This window comes from Rhinoraja longicauda, chromosome 26, assembly GCF_053455715.1.
Source record: "Rhinoraja longicauda isolate Sanriku21f chromosome 26, sRhiLon1.1, whole genome shotgun sequence".
In the NCBI taxonomy this organism is placed as follows: Eukaryota; Metazoa; Chordata; class Chondrichthyes; order Rajiformes; family Arhynchobatidae; genus Rhinoraja; species Rhinoraja longicauda.
In genome coordinates this window covers 15991718-16007025 of record NC_135978.1, presented here as the reverse complement: position 1 = coordinate 16007025, position 15308 = coordinate 15991718, and the positions used below count along the sequence as shown (strand labels likewise).

At 44.5% G+C, this 15308-nt stretch overlaps 1 protein-coding gene across 1 annotated transcript in view; it reads right to left on the bottom strand.

The window, feature by feature from the left end:
- The window catches only part of bckdk (branched chain ketoacid dehydrogenase kinase), a 68929-nt gene that overhangs the window by 41527 nt on the left and 12094 nt on the right, over nucleotides 1-15308 (bottom strand). Inside the window, exons 2-5 of the mRNA XM_078422497.1 lie at nucleotides 5826-5894; nucleotides 2637-2747; nucleotides 1286-1333; nucleotides 1071-1190 (exon numbers count right to left, since the gene is read on the bottom strand). Coding sequence (XP_078278623.1) covers nucleotides 1071-1190; nucleotides 1286-1333; nucleotides 2637-2747; nucleotides 5826-5894 — 348 coding nt within the window. The remainder of the gene's footprint in view (nucleotides 1-1070; nucleotides 1191-1285; nucleotides 1334-2636; nucleotides 2748-5825; nucleotides 5895-15308) is intronic.

Sequence of the window (15308 nt, the reverse complement as noted above, 5' to 3'; positions counted from 1 at the left end):
TCTGGAGAGTTTGCTGCTGTATTAATTGGCACAGCGTCTCTCATCTCACCCTCCTCACCATGGGTGTATTATGCCACTCCAACAGCTGGCAATTGCCGCTAAGAACTTAATTTCATGTTGATAAGTTATAGGAGCACAATTAGGCCATTCAGCCCATTAAGCCTACTCGTCATTCAATCATGCCTGATCTATCTTTCCCTCTCAACCCCATTCTCCTGCCTTCTCCCCATAACCCCTGACACCCATCTATATACTAAAACTCTTGTTTGTTTGTTTGTTTGTTCCTGAACTACCGCCAAAACGGTACACGATAGCACGACAATTTTAGGCCCACCTTACTCCCCATCATCCCTTTGGTGCTAATGGAAGAAGTTTCATTGAAAATCGGTGATATATTTTTTAAGTTATTCACGTTTTAAAGTTTAAATCTATCTCCTAGGGAGGGAGAGGGAGGGAGGGGGAGGGAGGGGGGGAGAGGGAGGGTGGGGGAGGGAGGGAGAGGGGAGAGGGAGGATAAGGGGGCTTGAGGGGGATGGAGTGGGGGGGAGGGGAAGGGGGAGGGGGTGTGGTGGGGAGGGAGAGGGGAGGGGGAGAGGGAGGAGAGGGTGCTGCACCAATGCAGGAGAGGTGTGGGTCCAACGGGTCCACTTGGCCTAGTACTAATTAAGAATCTATCACTGCCTTAGTTTAGTTTGGTCTGGAGATACAGCGTGGATGCAGGTCCTTCGGCCCACCGAGCCCACGCTGACCAGCGATCACCTGTACATCAGTTCTATCCTACTCACGAGAGACAATTAGCTAATCAAGAATCTATCAATCTCTGCCTTAAAAATATCTATTAACGGCCTCCGCAGCCTTCTGTGACAATAAATTCCACACATTCACCGCCCTCTGACTAAATAAATTCCTCCTCATCTCCTTTCTAAAGGTATGTCCTTTTATTCTGAGGCTATGGCCTCTGGTCTTAGACTCTCCCACTTGTTTCGGCAGGGAAGGGGATATGGAATGGACACGAGAGCTCAGTCAAATGCTTTATTGAGAGTATATATGCAACGACAGAATCTTGCTACCTGAATATGTTTACGGCATTCTTTGAAACCTTCAGCCAGCATCGTGACAACATCTTTGTGATCGTCTAGAAGCTGCCGGACCAACTTTCCGTACTGAGTCTCTGTCTTCCCATCGGTGACCTGAGGGAATGATCGTAAAAAGGGAGTTGCTATTTTACCACAAGAATAATGAAGAGTAGAAGGGACGGTGAGAAAGCGGGCTCAGATATACTCACTGGTGGGAAATCTGACAGCATCTGGAAGGCTCTGATGTATAATTCATGCTGAAAAATACAAGCATTCACATCAACAAATCTTTTTCCACAATAAACAAAATATCAGCAGCATCATCTTCTGTCATTCAGAAGTGACATGGCTGAGTGTGTGGTCATAGCAGGGTAACAGGTCCACGCACGAGGCATTATAGCTCTGCTCACAAACATGTTAGTGACAGGCAAAAATGAAGAGGTTGCAGGAGGTGCAGCAGTGAATTGATGAAGTGTTCCCCATTGGCACAACCTCTTACCTATACCTACAACCCCTGGTTTTGCATACCTGTATGTAGTAACCCTTGCATCCCCCCTCTCTCTCCATCATCCCACCAACCACGATGAACCAGCTTCAAAGTCATCCTGTTGAGTCTCATTGTCTAACACGTTCTCACCTAACACACAGCTAACAATGGCCTGTTTCCTTGATCATCGTTACTTTTTTGCATATCTTTCATTCATTTGTTCTGTATCTCTCTACATCACCGTCTGTATCTCTCATTTCGTTTTCCCCTGACTCTCAGTCTGAAGAAGGCTCACCTATTCCTTTTCTCCAGAGATGCTGTCTGACCCGCTGAGTTATTCTGCCTTTTGGTGTCTATCTTCTGATGAGAGAACATTTCCTTACAACTAGCCTCCCGATACATCTCAGAACTTTGTGTGCCTCGATCAGGTCCCCACTCAGCCCCCAAGAGAAACAAACCCAGTCAATGCAATTCACTATTTGTGAATACTTGATGATGTTATCTTAATGAAGTCATTGCATTCTTTTTGCTTGCTGGACTGCTTGCTATAAATATCTCCAAATAGCAAATAGCCTTTGCAACTTTTTAAAAAGTGAAAAACGTTTCTAAGCAGAGGGCATGTCCATAGGCTAAATTGTTGACCCAGTGATTACTAGAGCATTGCCACACAGCACAAGACCACATTCAATCCTGTCCTCTCAGGTCATGTATCACTTTGCATGAAGCGGAAGTCTTCTCAGTGTCCTCTCTGGATATTTCTAAATGTCTCTCCTATCCTGCAAGTACCTCCTTCAATGGCTCCTGTTTTTTTTCCCATTTGCCTGTTTAAATTGCTTAAATGAGTGATTTAAGCAATTATTCTATTCTACATAATATTCTATTCTACATAATAGAATTAACATTATGTGTTTATTCTATTCACATAAAATAGACTTTAATCCTTTGTTTTTAGGATGGTCGAGCATAAAATGATGCTTTAAGCTCTGGAACTTCAAAATTTCCCTCCATTCAGTACAAACATTGAGTTTAGCAGTCGTTCTAATGTGCTTTGCTCTTCAGTAGGTTGTACTTACCACTTGCAGAATTGTGGGGTTGCAGCCAATGATGAAAGGAAGGCTCCGAAATCCCTTGATCCGATGGGCAATGCGGACAGGTAATTCTTTGTACAGGTACTTGGCACTCTTCTGAAAAATCAATAAGAAATGCAAGCCTTAAATTATTAATGACTCTGACATGCATGAATGTGCGTTATCTTTGCACCTACTCAAAAATCAGCGTGGGAACCTGTTTGACCTATGCCATCAGTCAGGTTTCTAAGGTAAAGTTCAATACACCTCTCAGATTTCTGCAGGGTCTCTTTGCCGTTTCTTTATTAAGGTCTTATTCTTTGCCGTTTCTTACTGAAGGTATCCCAAGTCTAATAGTGTAGGAAAATAACTGCAGATGCTGGTACAAATCGAAGGTATCACAAAATGCTGGAGTAACTCAGCGGGTCAGGCAGCATCTCAGGCGAGAAGGAATGGGTGACGTTTCGGGTCGAGACCGTTCTTCAGACTGAAGTCAGGGGAGGGGGCGGGACAAAGATAGGATGTAGTTGGAAACTGGAAGACAGTGGGAGAACTGGGAGGGGGGGGGGGGGAAGAGAGGGACAGAGGAAACATCTGAAGTTGGAGAAGTCAATGTTCATACCGCTGGGGTGCAAACTGCCCAAGCAAAATATGAGATGCTGTTCCTCCAATTTGCACTGGGCCTCACTATGACAATGGAGGAGGCCCATGATAGAAAGATCAGACTGGGAGTGGGAGGACCTTTCTGTCTTGGCCTCCTCCATTGTTAGAGTGAGGCCCACCGCAAATTGGAGGAATATCATTTCATATTTTGCTTGGGCAGCTAACACCCCAGCGGTATGAACATTGATATCTCAAACTTCAGATAGCTCCTCTGTCCCTCTCTTTCCCCTCCCCCTTCCCAGTTCTCCCACTGTCTTCCTGTCTCCAACTACATCCTATCTTTGTCCCGCCCCCTCCCTGACATCAGTCTGAAGAAGGGTCTCGACCTGAAACGTCACCCATTCCTTCTCTCCTGAGATGCTGCCTGACCTGCTGAGTTACTCCAGCACTTTGTGATACCCCAAGTCTAAAGGATTTCTAAATTTGTGCAATATATTACTCCATGTAAGAAAATAACGGCAGATGCTGGTACAAATCGAAGGTATTTATTCACAAAATAAATGTGATGGGTCGAGACCCTTCTTCAGACTGATGTCAAGGGGGCGGGACAAAGGAAGGATATAGGTGGAGACAGGAAGATAGAGGGAGAACTGGGAAGGGGAGGGGAAGAGAGGGACAGAGGATTATATTATCAATATATTACTCCTGTACTTGGGTAGGATTTCTAAATCTGTGCAATATATTACTCCTGACTTGGGTGTGAATCCTTAGCATCCTTAATGTTAAGAAAATTAACATTTCTGAATAAATTCCAGTGATTAGTAATAAATTTGCAACACAATTCAAGTGAGCAGCATCTCCATCAGTATACAACATATGATGAGCGTTTGACGACATTGGGCCTATACATGCTGGAGTTGAGAAGAATGAGGGGAGACCTCATTCAAAGTGGGGGCAATTCACCGGGAGGTATTCAAGAGAGAGTTAGATATAGCTCTTAGGAATAACAGAATCAAGGGGTATGGGGAGAAAGCAGGAGTGGGGTACTGGTTTTGGATGATCAGCCATGATCATATTGAAATGGCGGTGCTGGCTCGGTGGGCCGAATGGCCTACTCCTGCACCGGTTTTTCTATGTTTCTATGTCTAATTGAGGGACAATGAGATGTGATACAACCTAGAATTAAAAGGAGAATAGGATGATAGGATTGCCCAGTTGGGTGTTGGCATGGATATGATGGATACAGTAAACAAAGGAAATCTCTATTTTCCTTGGCAATGGAGCCAAAATGGGGAGCATGGAATTAAAAAGTGGGAAAAAGATTATAGGAGATAATTAATTATTTTTCATTGCAGAGAGTGATAAGAATGCATTGCAGAGAGTGGAAAGAAGTTGGAACTCAGTGCATAGAGTTAAAGAATGTTCATCATAATCAACTTGGATGGTACGTGAGCCTTGTCTACATGATTACAGATTTAGTACAGGAAGGTGGCATTGGACTGACTAGCTCCTTTTGAATGGCACAAACATTCTCCTATGCCATTAACATTCGACTGGAAATGTAGTTTGGGGCAGTCTACTTAAGGTTTGTTTCACAGAAAGTTGCATTGAAATCTTCCCTAAGACTGTAACAGTGATGCCTCTGATGTTTTAAGTAAACTTTAGCCTAAGCCTCAAAAAATTGGAAATTAATTACACTTAATTAATTATTAAGCATAATCAATAGCTGGCTCTTCTGGGAGCGAGCACCACGAATTGTTATTAAGACCAATAATTCATTTGTAGAAGATGACCAACAAACTAAACCTATATGCGATTAATACCTTTGTATATGCATGCTGGACATGGGAGAAATGACTTTAGGATGTGCAAAATTCTCCTGCCAATGTCTGAACATTATCACTCTCAGAACCTGCATAAAGTTGGCTAAAAAAAAACCATCTCAAAGAGATGCAAGGAAAAGCTGGGGAACTACAGGCCGAACATCTGTGGTCAGAGCAGGTACTATGGAAATGTTTAAGAAACATTCAGACAGGTACATGGATAAAATAGGCTTAGAGGAATATGGGCCAAACGCAGGCAGGTGGGACTAGTGTAGATAGGGTACATCGGTCGGCGTTGGCAACGAGGGCCAAAGGGCCTGTGACTCCATCTCCATAACTGTTTTTTTTTGCATTGTACAGACAAGCTTCGGAGCCCTTTGTTAGGAGCCCACAGAGTCATACAGCATGGAAACCGACCCTTTGGCCCAACTTGCCCTTGCTGATGCCCCATTTGCACTTGTCCCACCTGCCTGCATTTTGGCCTATATCCCTCTAAACCTTTCCTATCCATGCACCTGAGCAAATGTCTTTTAAATGCTGTTATAGTACTTGAAATAAATTGCATTTTCATTTGTAGAAGATGACAAAGTGATCTCTGTTGACAACGTAACATAATTGACCATTTTAAAATAATGTATTCATAAATGCTTCTGAACACCTTCTACTTCATTGATCATATTGTTGGGCTAACAACCAATGACTTGTGCATGTCATTTTCCCTTGGCCCTTCCTTCCCTGGCCAATGAATTCCAAAATATACACGGCTTACCAGGATATGGCTTCCATCAGGCGATTTCCCTGAATACAACATGGTGGTGGGTGTCAGTCGCACCGATGCCTAGAAAAATAGGAAAATGAAATCATTCATTCAGTCCCTTCGACTCACCCGAGTCCACGCCAACCAGCAATCACCCCGTACACTAGCATTATCCTACATGCTAGGAACAATTTTACAATTACCGAAATACCAAAACCAATTGACCTACAAACCTGTAGGACTTTGGAGTGTGGGAAAGAACCGGAGCACCCGGAGAAAACCACGTGGTCACAGGTAGAATGTACAAACTCCATATAGACAACACCCGTAGTCAGGATCAAACCTGGGTCTCTGATGCTGCAAGGCAGTAACTCTACTGCTGTGCACCTGCTGCACAAATTGCTTGAAATTAACACGGAGGTACACGAAGAAAGGCAAAGAGAAGGCGTTAATTGCAAGATTTGAGTGCAAGAATAAAGATCGCAATTAGTCATAGTGTGGAAACAAGCCCTTCGGCCTAACTTGCCCACGGCAACCAACATGCCCCATTTACACTGGTCCCACCTGCCTGCGCTTGGCCCAAATTGCTCTAAACCTGTCCTATCTATGTATCTGTTCAAATATATTTTTCAAACATTAATATGCCTTTATTGTCATTGTACGCAAGGTACAACGAAATTAGAAGTGCTACACCTGATAACAGTGCGACAGTGCATATCTTTCAAAGACAATTGCACAGACATATGAACCAACACAACAAATACCAGTATCAATAAAAAACCAATTTAAAAACCTAATAAATAATGAATACGTTTTACACCTAAAATTCTAAACAAAATGTTTCTTTTTAAAATGTGCGACGAAAATGAGAGTAGTCAAGTCATGTGCTTCCATTCACTGTTCTTATGGCCCAGGGAAAGAAACTGTTTTTGAGTCGATTTGTCCTGGCCCTTAGGCTCCTGTAGCGCCTCCCAGAGGGCAGGAGAGCAAACAATTCGTGTCCTGGGTGAGTGCTGTCCTTGATTATATTTCTGGCCCTGTTCAGACAGCGCGAGCTGGTGATGTCCTTCAGAGAAGGTAGTGGACAGCCGATAATTTTCTCTGCTGTCTATAATAGCAGAGTCTATAAATATAATATCTGCTTGTGATAATACCTGCCACAACTACCTCCTCTAACAGCTCGTTCCATATAGTTACCACCCTTTGTGGAAAAACAGTTGCCTCTCAGGTTCATACTAAACTTTCCGCCCTCACCTGAAACCAACATCCTCTGGTTCTTGATTCCCCTACAGCTCTGGGGAAAAGACTCTGTGCAGTTACCCTATCTATTCCTCTCATGGTCTCAGACACCTCTATAAGATCACCCTTCATCTCCTGCGTTCCAAGGAATAAAGTCCTAGCCTGCTCAACTTCTCCCTACAGCTCAGGCCCTTGAGACCTGGCAACATCCGTGTAAACTTCTCTGCACCCTTTCCAACTTAACAACATATTTCCTATAACACGGTGACCAAAACGGAACACAATACTCAGAACATGGCCTCACCAATGTTTTCTACAACTGTAACATGACTTCCCAACGTCAATGCTCAATACTCTGACTGATGATGACCAATGTGCTGAAAGCCTTCTTGACCACCTTATCTACTTGTGCCATATACAAGACCCTGGAGAGACTGTACCTAGAATATCGTTTAGAGGTTTGGTGTCCCTATCCAAGGTGGTACTTGTATGGGAAGTAAACAAAAGTTTGCCACAAATGTTCACTGGACTACATTCTGAGATGGAGGTTTCTCCATAGAGGAGAGATTAAGCAAACTGAGTGTCTTGTCTCAAGTTTAGAAGAATGAGGTGTGATCTCACTGAGATGTCAAAATCCATTAGAATTTTGCAGAGTAAATGTTTATCCTGCTTTGTGTGCCTATGTTCAGCATCCAAAAGGAAGTGATCAGCAATCAGGATCTAGATAATACGATAGACATAAGGTGCTGTAGTAACTCAACGGGTCAGGCAGCATCTCTGGAGAAAAAAGGTAGGTAACGTTTCAGATCGGATACCTTCTTCAGACAATAAGAAGAAACGTCTTCTCCATGTGAACCTCCGGAATTCTCCAGCTGCAGGTAGTGTGGAAGCTTTGTTGTTGTTTGTGAATAGATTTTTGATTGGTAAAGGAATCAAGGAATAGAAAAATACTGCATAAAAGGGCCGCTGAAGTTAAATGGCTGGAGCCAGCCATCCAATGGAGGTTCAAGTGGAAGGAGCTGACTGGCCCAGTCCTACTTTAGTCTCATATGTTCATCTGTTCAGAGTCAGGCCACAGGGCTCAGAGGCCTAGTGTTGGGTTTGATGTGGTCAGTCACCGACAATCGGGCTATTACTGGCATTTGAAAGAGGCATTTATACAGGCGGTGGGGGAAGGGGAGGGGGAGGGAGATATTCCAGCTCATGCGAGTAGTCTGGATGGGAAGGGATGGGTTAACCAGAAAGTTGTGGAGAGAACGGTTTCTGCAGAAAGTGGAAAGGGGTGGAGATGGAAAGATATGGCTAGTGGTGAGATCCTGTTGGAGGTGGCTAAAATGTCGGATTATGTGCTATATGCGACGGCTGATGGGGTGAAAGGTGAGGACCAGGGGGACTGTCCCTGTTGCGACTGGGGTGAGGGGGAGCAAGAGCAGAGTTGCAGGATACTGAGGAGACCCATGTGAGGGCCTCGTCTATGATGGAAGAGGGAAACCCCCCGTTCCCTAAAGAATGAGGACATCTCAGATGTCCTGGTATGGAACACCTCATCTTGGGCCTAGATGGAGGAATTGGGAGTAGGGGATAGAGTCTTTGCAGGAGGTTGGGTGGAAAGAAGTGTAGTCTAGACAGCTATGGGAGTCGGTAGGTTTATAATAGACTAGACCAAGTGGACCCGTTGGGCTCAAACCTGCATTGGTGCAGCACCCTCTCCTCCCCCCCTCCGCTCCCCTCCCCCTTCCCCTTCCTCCACCCCTCTTCCCCTTCCTCCACCCCCCTCCCCCTTCCTCCACCCCCCTCCCCCTTCCTCCACCCCCTCCCCCTTCCTCCACCCCCCTCCCCCTTCCTCCACCCCCCTCCCCCTTCCTCCACCCCCCTCCCCCTTCCTCCACCCCTCCCCCCCTTTCCCCTCCCCTCCCACTCTATCCCCCTCAACCCCCTTATCCTCAACCCCCTTATCCTCCCTCCCTCTCCCCCCTTCCGTCTCTCCCCCCTTCCGTCTCTCCCCCCTTCCGTCTCTCCCCCCTTCCGTCTCTCCCCCCTTCCGTCTCTCCCCCCTTCCGTCTCTCCCCCCTTCCGTCTCTCCCCCCTTCCGTCCCTCCCCCCTTCCGTCCCTCCCCCCTTCCATCCCTCCCCCCTTCCATCCCTCCCCCTCCCTAGGAGATAGATTTAAACTTTAAAATGTGAATAACTTAAAAAATATAACACTGATTTCAATGAAACTTCTTCCATTAGCACCAAAGGGACGATGGTGAGTAAGGTGGGCCTAAAATTGTCGTGCTATCTTGTACCGTTTTGGCTATAGTTCAGAAACAAACAAACAAGAATTTTGGTACATAGATGTCAGTCGATAGTCTATCTCCTGTGATGGAGACGGATAGATCAAGAAATAGAAGGGAGCTGTCGGAGATGGTCCAAGTAAATTTACACATACCTAATACATATACCTGGCTGGTATCATAGATTGGCACAAGGGTAGGAAGATCATGTTACCCACGTAGTGCCTAACTTGAAGATGACGTGGATGAAGCCATTCTGCACTGCTGCAGACGATGTGCTGCATTGGAAATGCCTTCAAGCATGCACCTCCAATGTACAAATAATGTCAGGATTGCTTGGTTATTTAAACCAAGGATAGCCTGGTCAAATTTATGGAACAATGTGAAGTAATCCAGAACTGGCAGTGATCAACTGTACACTTAGTAAAAATACGATTACAACTACCTCACACCAAAAGCATAATAATTCTGCCCATTATGATAAATAACCCGTAACCCCGCCACAGGCACTGCCAGGGATAAATCTGTGGCATAACGCCTTTCTCTCAAAATGAACATTGTTTCTATTGCAAGAAGTGAGCTCAAGAACTTACAATCAATCACTTGCTGCCAACTTTGATCTCCACAGCTCCACACTGAGCTGCCACAAGACGTTGTCACCTCTGAAGAAGACAGTTCACTTCTCTGTCTGCACGTTCGTCAGTGTGCCTTTGAACCACATATCTGTTGCCATAATTAAATTTTTCTCTCAACTCTTCTGAATGTTGTCCCAATTGGTCCAAGTCTATTTGACCAGTGTGATATCTTGTACACACTGCCTTGGTGCATGCACTTGAGCCCGAGTTTCTCACATCCTATGAGATACTTTACAATAATCCAACTGGGAGATCCATGCTCCCTTGATTTGGTACTCTGATTCCAAGTGTGCGAAATTAGTCCTTGAACATGATAGATGGGATTTCAAATGTTCAAAATACTCCCTGACTGACTTGTGCCTCTCTCCAAGGATACAGAACCCTATTTGTGTGAACTATTTTCTGGTTTATGCACAACAAGTGCACTGCACTGGACTGCAAATAGTGACACAGCTATTGTGGACAGACAGTGCTGACTGGGTAATTCCTCCAGCCTGGTGGCTGCCATCATTGGCTGGGGTCATTGCACACAATGTTCTACTGGAAGAGCTGCTGCAATTTCCATCATGAGCTCTGCTTAATATATCAAGTAGACTCTTGCAAAGACACTTTAACTGAGTGAACAGCTTTCATCAGTCCGTAATAGACACTGTTTACCGCAGACCGTTATAGATACCGGCCACCCACAACTCAGTTGCATACCCAGTGGTATCAGTAGAAAACACTTCAGCCTTTGAAAGCGCTACCCCAACGTACCAAATGCACCGTCCCCATCCAAATGCGTAGTACATTCCCAAGATATGTTACAACAATCTTGATTTGTACAGCTCCTGAAAATGTTAACACTAACCCTTAAGAATGTTGCAATATTCCTTCAAATGCACTGTAATCATAATGTGACATAGCACAGGAAGAGACTATCTTGTCCTTTGTACCTGTGCCAAATCTTCTGCAGTTCAATTCAATGAATCATTCTGCTTTCACCCAATCGCCCTGCATTTTCTTCCTGAGGATTCCTAAATGTTTATCCAAATCCCACATGTAATTACAAAACTCACCACCAATCCCCTGTTAATCAGGTATTTATTCACAATATGCTGGAGTAACTCAGCAGGTCAGACAGCATCTCAGGAGAGAAGGAATGGGTGACGTTTCGGGTCGAGACCCGACTGAAGAAGGGTCTCGACCCGAAACATCACCCATTCCTTCTCTCCTGAGATGCTGTCTGACCTGCTGAGTTACTCCAGCATTTTGTGAATAAATACCTTCGATTTGTACCAGCATCTGCAATTATTTTCTTATACTCCCTGTTAATCAGGTATTCATTCAAAGGCATTTCCTGCCATGCCACATTTAGTTCCACTGCCATCACTTTAAACCTCTAATATAAACAAAAACTGCTGGAAATACTCGGCTGCCAGGCAGCATCTGTCGTGGAGAAGTGGAGTTCATGTGTCAGAGACCCTTCATCAGAACTGGAGAAGTGAGAAAGTGCAAGTGTGTTAAGTTGAAGGTCAGAGGGAGGATCCGTGATGGGAGGAAACCAAGGTTTTCCAGGTAAAGTCACGATGTTTGTGGAGCAGTTAATAGATGAACGATGACAACTGAAGAGGATTTTTTTTAACGCTGAAATTAGTGAGTTGCAGAACGGCATCTGTAATGGAACACCTGTGTTCAGTCCCTGGAGTGATCCTGAGCTTCCTGGTGCCTGCCAGTTAAGTGCAGATTTTTATCTGTGGTATGGGTTAATTTCTCCCTCCCACTCTGCCCTGCCTGTGGCTTCCTGCACTGTGATACAGTGGCCCATCGCAAGCATGTGGAACCTTAACCTCCATCTGAGCACTTTGTATGTCAGAGGGGATTCTCTTGAACTTCCACAGATGTACAGTAGAGAGCATATTGACTGGTTGCATCACGGCCTGGGTCGGCATCGCGAATGCCCAGGAGCGAAGAAGACTGCAAAAAGTTGTGAACACTGCCCAGTCCATCACCTGCTCTGACCTCCACCATCGAAGGGATTCACCATCGAAGGGATTTACCGGAGTCGCTGCCTCAAAAAGGCAGCCAGCATCATCAGACACCCACACCGCCCTGGCCACACACTCATTTCACCATTGCCATCGGGAAGAAGGTACAGGAGCCTGTAACGTCCAGGTTCAGGAACAGCTTCTTTCCTACAGCCATTAGGCTATTAAACACTCCAACCTCCAAATAACCTCTGAACTACATAGACTATTATTGTTTGATTGTTTTTTATGTGTACATATGTGTGCACGTGTGTGTATATGTATGTAGATGTATATATAATATATGTATATGTGAGTATGTGTATATATATATACACACACACTGAACTTTTTTTTCTTGGTTATTATCTTGTTTACAGTGTACTATGTTTACATATTCTGTTGTGCTGCTGCATGCAAGAATTTCATTGTTCTATCTGGGGCATATGACAATTAAACCATCTTGACTCTTGTCTCCTCTCAATCTTAATACTTTAGAAAACTTGTTCTTTCATATTGTCCCCCCTACCCTGTTGCACTCTGTACAGTCCCCTTTGCTCTATCTATTGTACTTGAGTTTGACTTGATTGTATTTATGAATATGGTATGTCTGATCTGTTTGGATAGTTTGCAAAACAGTTTTCGCTGAACCTCGGTATACATGACAATAATAAACTTCAATTGATTACTCCTGCCTGTCATCTGCAGCAAATTTGTCTCAGATATTCTCGCTCCACCAGAACAGCCTGACGTCTTGGCATGACTAGAGTTCTGCTATTAGTCACCCATAACAGAGATAAAAATTGGTACCTAAGTGACAGACTTAACCATTTTGTATTCCCTTTGTTTTACCTATCCCTTCCTCACCTTTCCTGCAGCCAAGCTAACTTGTTTTGTTTTTCCAGCCCCTGTTCTAATAAAGGGTCTCAGAATTGGACACTATCTCTGGTTCTGTCTCCACTGATGTTGCCTGATCTGCTGAGTGTTTCTAGCACTTTTAATTTTATTTCAGATTTTCAGCATCTGTAGCCTTTTTTCCGCCAACATCATTATCACACTGTGCCATCAAATTAATCCCTTCGCACTGCTCCACTGGAGTACAAAGCTTTTTGCAGGGAGGACTATCATGAATATTTTCTAGGTACAGTATTTTACTTTAACCAGATGTTGATAATCTTGGTCATGCATAAGAAACAGTCTGAAGAAGGGTCTTAACCCGAAACTTCACCCATTCCTTCTCTCCAGAGATGCCGCCTGTCCCGCTGAATTACTCCAGCTTTGTGTCTGTCAGCTATTATTAACAACTTGGTTTCTGTTCAAATGAACCAGGCAAGAAGCCAATAATGGCTTCCTTCTCTAAGTTGGCCTTATATAATGTTGATGGATATTTTAATGTTTGACAGCATAACTGGCATGAAATCATTATTAAAAAGAGCTTATAATCAAGACCAGGATTCAGTAAATATCTGTGTTTTTGACTCTACCTGTACCGCACAATTGATTCACCTTACAATTAAACTCTATTTTAATTTTTTTAACAACGCAAGCTTAGAAATTTGTATTTAAAAACACAAATTTATTGAACATGCAACTCACATTACTTTTTCCCCTCCCGAGACCCTTCTTCAGACTGATGTCAGGGGAGTGAGCGGGGCAGAGTTAGAATGTTGTCGGAGACAGTAAGACTGATGGGAGAACTGGGAGGGGGAGGGGATGGAGAGAGAGGGAAAGCAAGGGCTATTTGAAGTTGGAGAAGTCAATGTTAATACCGCTGGGGTGTAAGCTGCCCAAGCAAAATATGAGGTGCTGTTCCTCCAATTTGCGCTGGGCCTCACTCTGACAATGGAAGAGGCTACCGCTGGGATGTAAGCTACCCAAGCGAAATACAAGGTGCTGTTCCTCCAATATGCGCTGTTGCCACTGGGGTCATCTCATATTTCGCTTGGGTGGTTTACACCCCGGCGGTATGAACATTGACTTCTCTACCTTCAAGATACTTATTGTGCAAGAGCCCTTTCGGCAATGTTTTGGAGATCTCCTTTAATACGATGAGATGGGGATACACTGGCTGCCATGTCTGAATAACTTAAGTGGGTTCTTAGTGCTAATAGACAATAGACAATAGGTGCAGGAGTAGGCCATTCAGCCCTTCGAGCCAGCACCGCCATTCAATGCGATCATGGCTGATCACTATCAATCAGTATATCCTTCATTGTACTAAAATTCCAGCATCTATATACTAAAACTCTTGATTGTTTGTTTGTTTGTTCCTGAACTACAGCCAAAACTGTACATGATAGTACGATAATTTTAGGCCCACCTTACTCACCGTCATCCCTTTGCTGCTAATGGAAATGTTTCATTGAAATCGGAGTTACATTTTTAAAGTTATTCACATTTTAACGTTTAAATCTATCTCCTAGGGAAGGAGGGGGGGAGGGAAAGGAGGGGGAGGAGGGAGGGAGGGAGAAGGAGGAGGGAAGGGGGGGGGGGGGGCAGAGGGAGGAGGGGGGAAGGTGTTTGGGCCCAACAGGTCCACTTGGTCTAGCAAATGCTAAATATAACAATCGAGTATAATTATGCAATGCATTTACTATTTTATAAGTGTCCTGAACATTAAGTCCAAGTCCTAGTTAAAATAAAAGATAGGTGAGACAGGGTCAAATCAGTATCAATATAATTCACAAAATAATAAATACAATATCAAAACGAAATGTGTGTATATAAGGGAAAGATCCTGGCTCACACCATCACCTATCCATGTTCTTCAGAGATGCTGAGTGACACGCTGAGCTACTCCAGTACTTTGTGTCCTTTTTTTGTAAAACAACATCTGCAGTTCCTTGTTTCTACATTATGGGTGTACGGTTTAATAATTTACAGCTGTACCTTTTAGTGAGTGCCAGCCTGCTAGACATACATGGCTTAACTCTATGGCAGTGCCCACGTGTGACTGGAGTCAGGCTGTTGGAAGAGTTCCCGTCTCCATAGAGGGACAGTGGTTATCTGGTATGCGGTCTCAATGGGCACACTCTTGGAGGGGCTGCCGTCCAATGGCGTCCGTGGGAATGCTGGTTGTGGTGTGTGGGCGAGCCGGGGAATGGTGGGGGAAGAAGAGAGATCCTGAAATCCTGAAGGAGGACAGCACAGTCGTGCTCTCCAGGGCCAACTGAATCCTCAGGGTCCCAGTGGACAGAGGCACAGCTAGTGGAGCTGCTGCCTCACAGCGTCATAAACCTGGGTTCAATCCTGTCTGTATGGAGTCTGCACGTTCTCCCTGTAAACACGTGGATTTCCTCTTGGTGCTGAGGTTTCCTCCCACATACCAAAGGCAGTAGG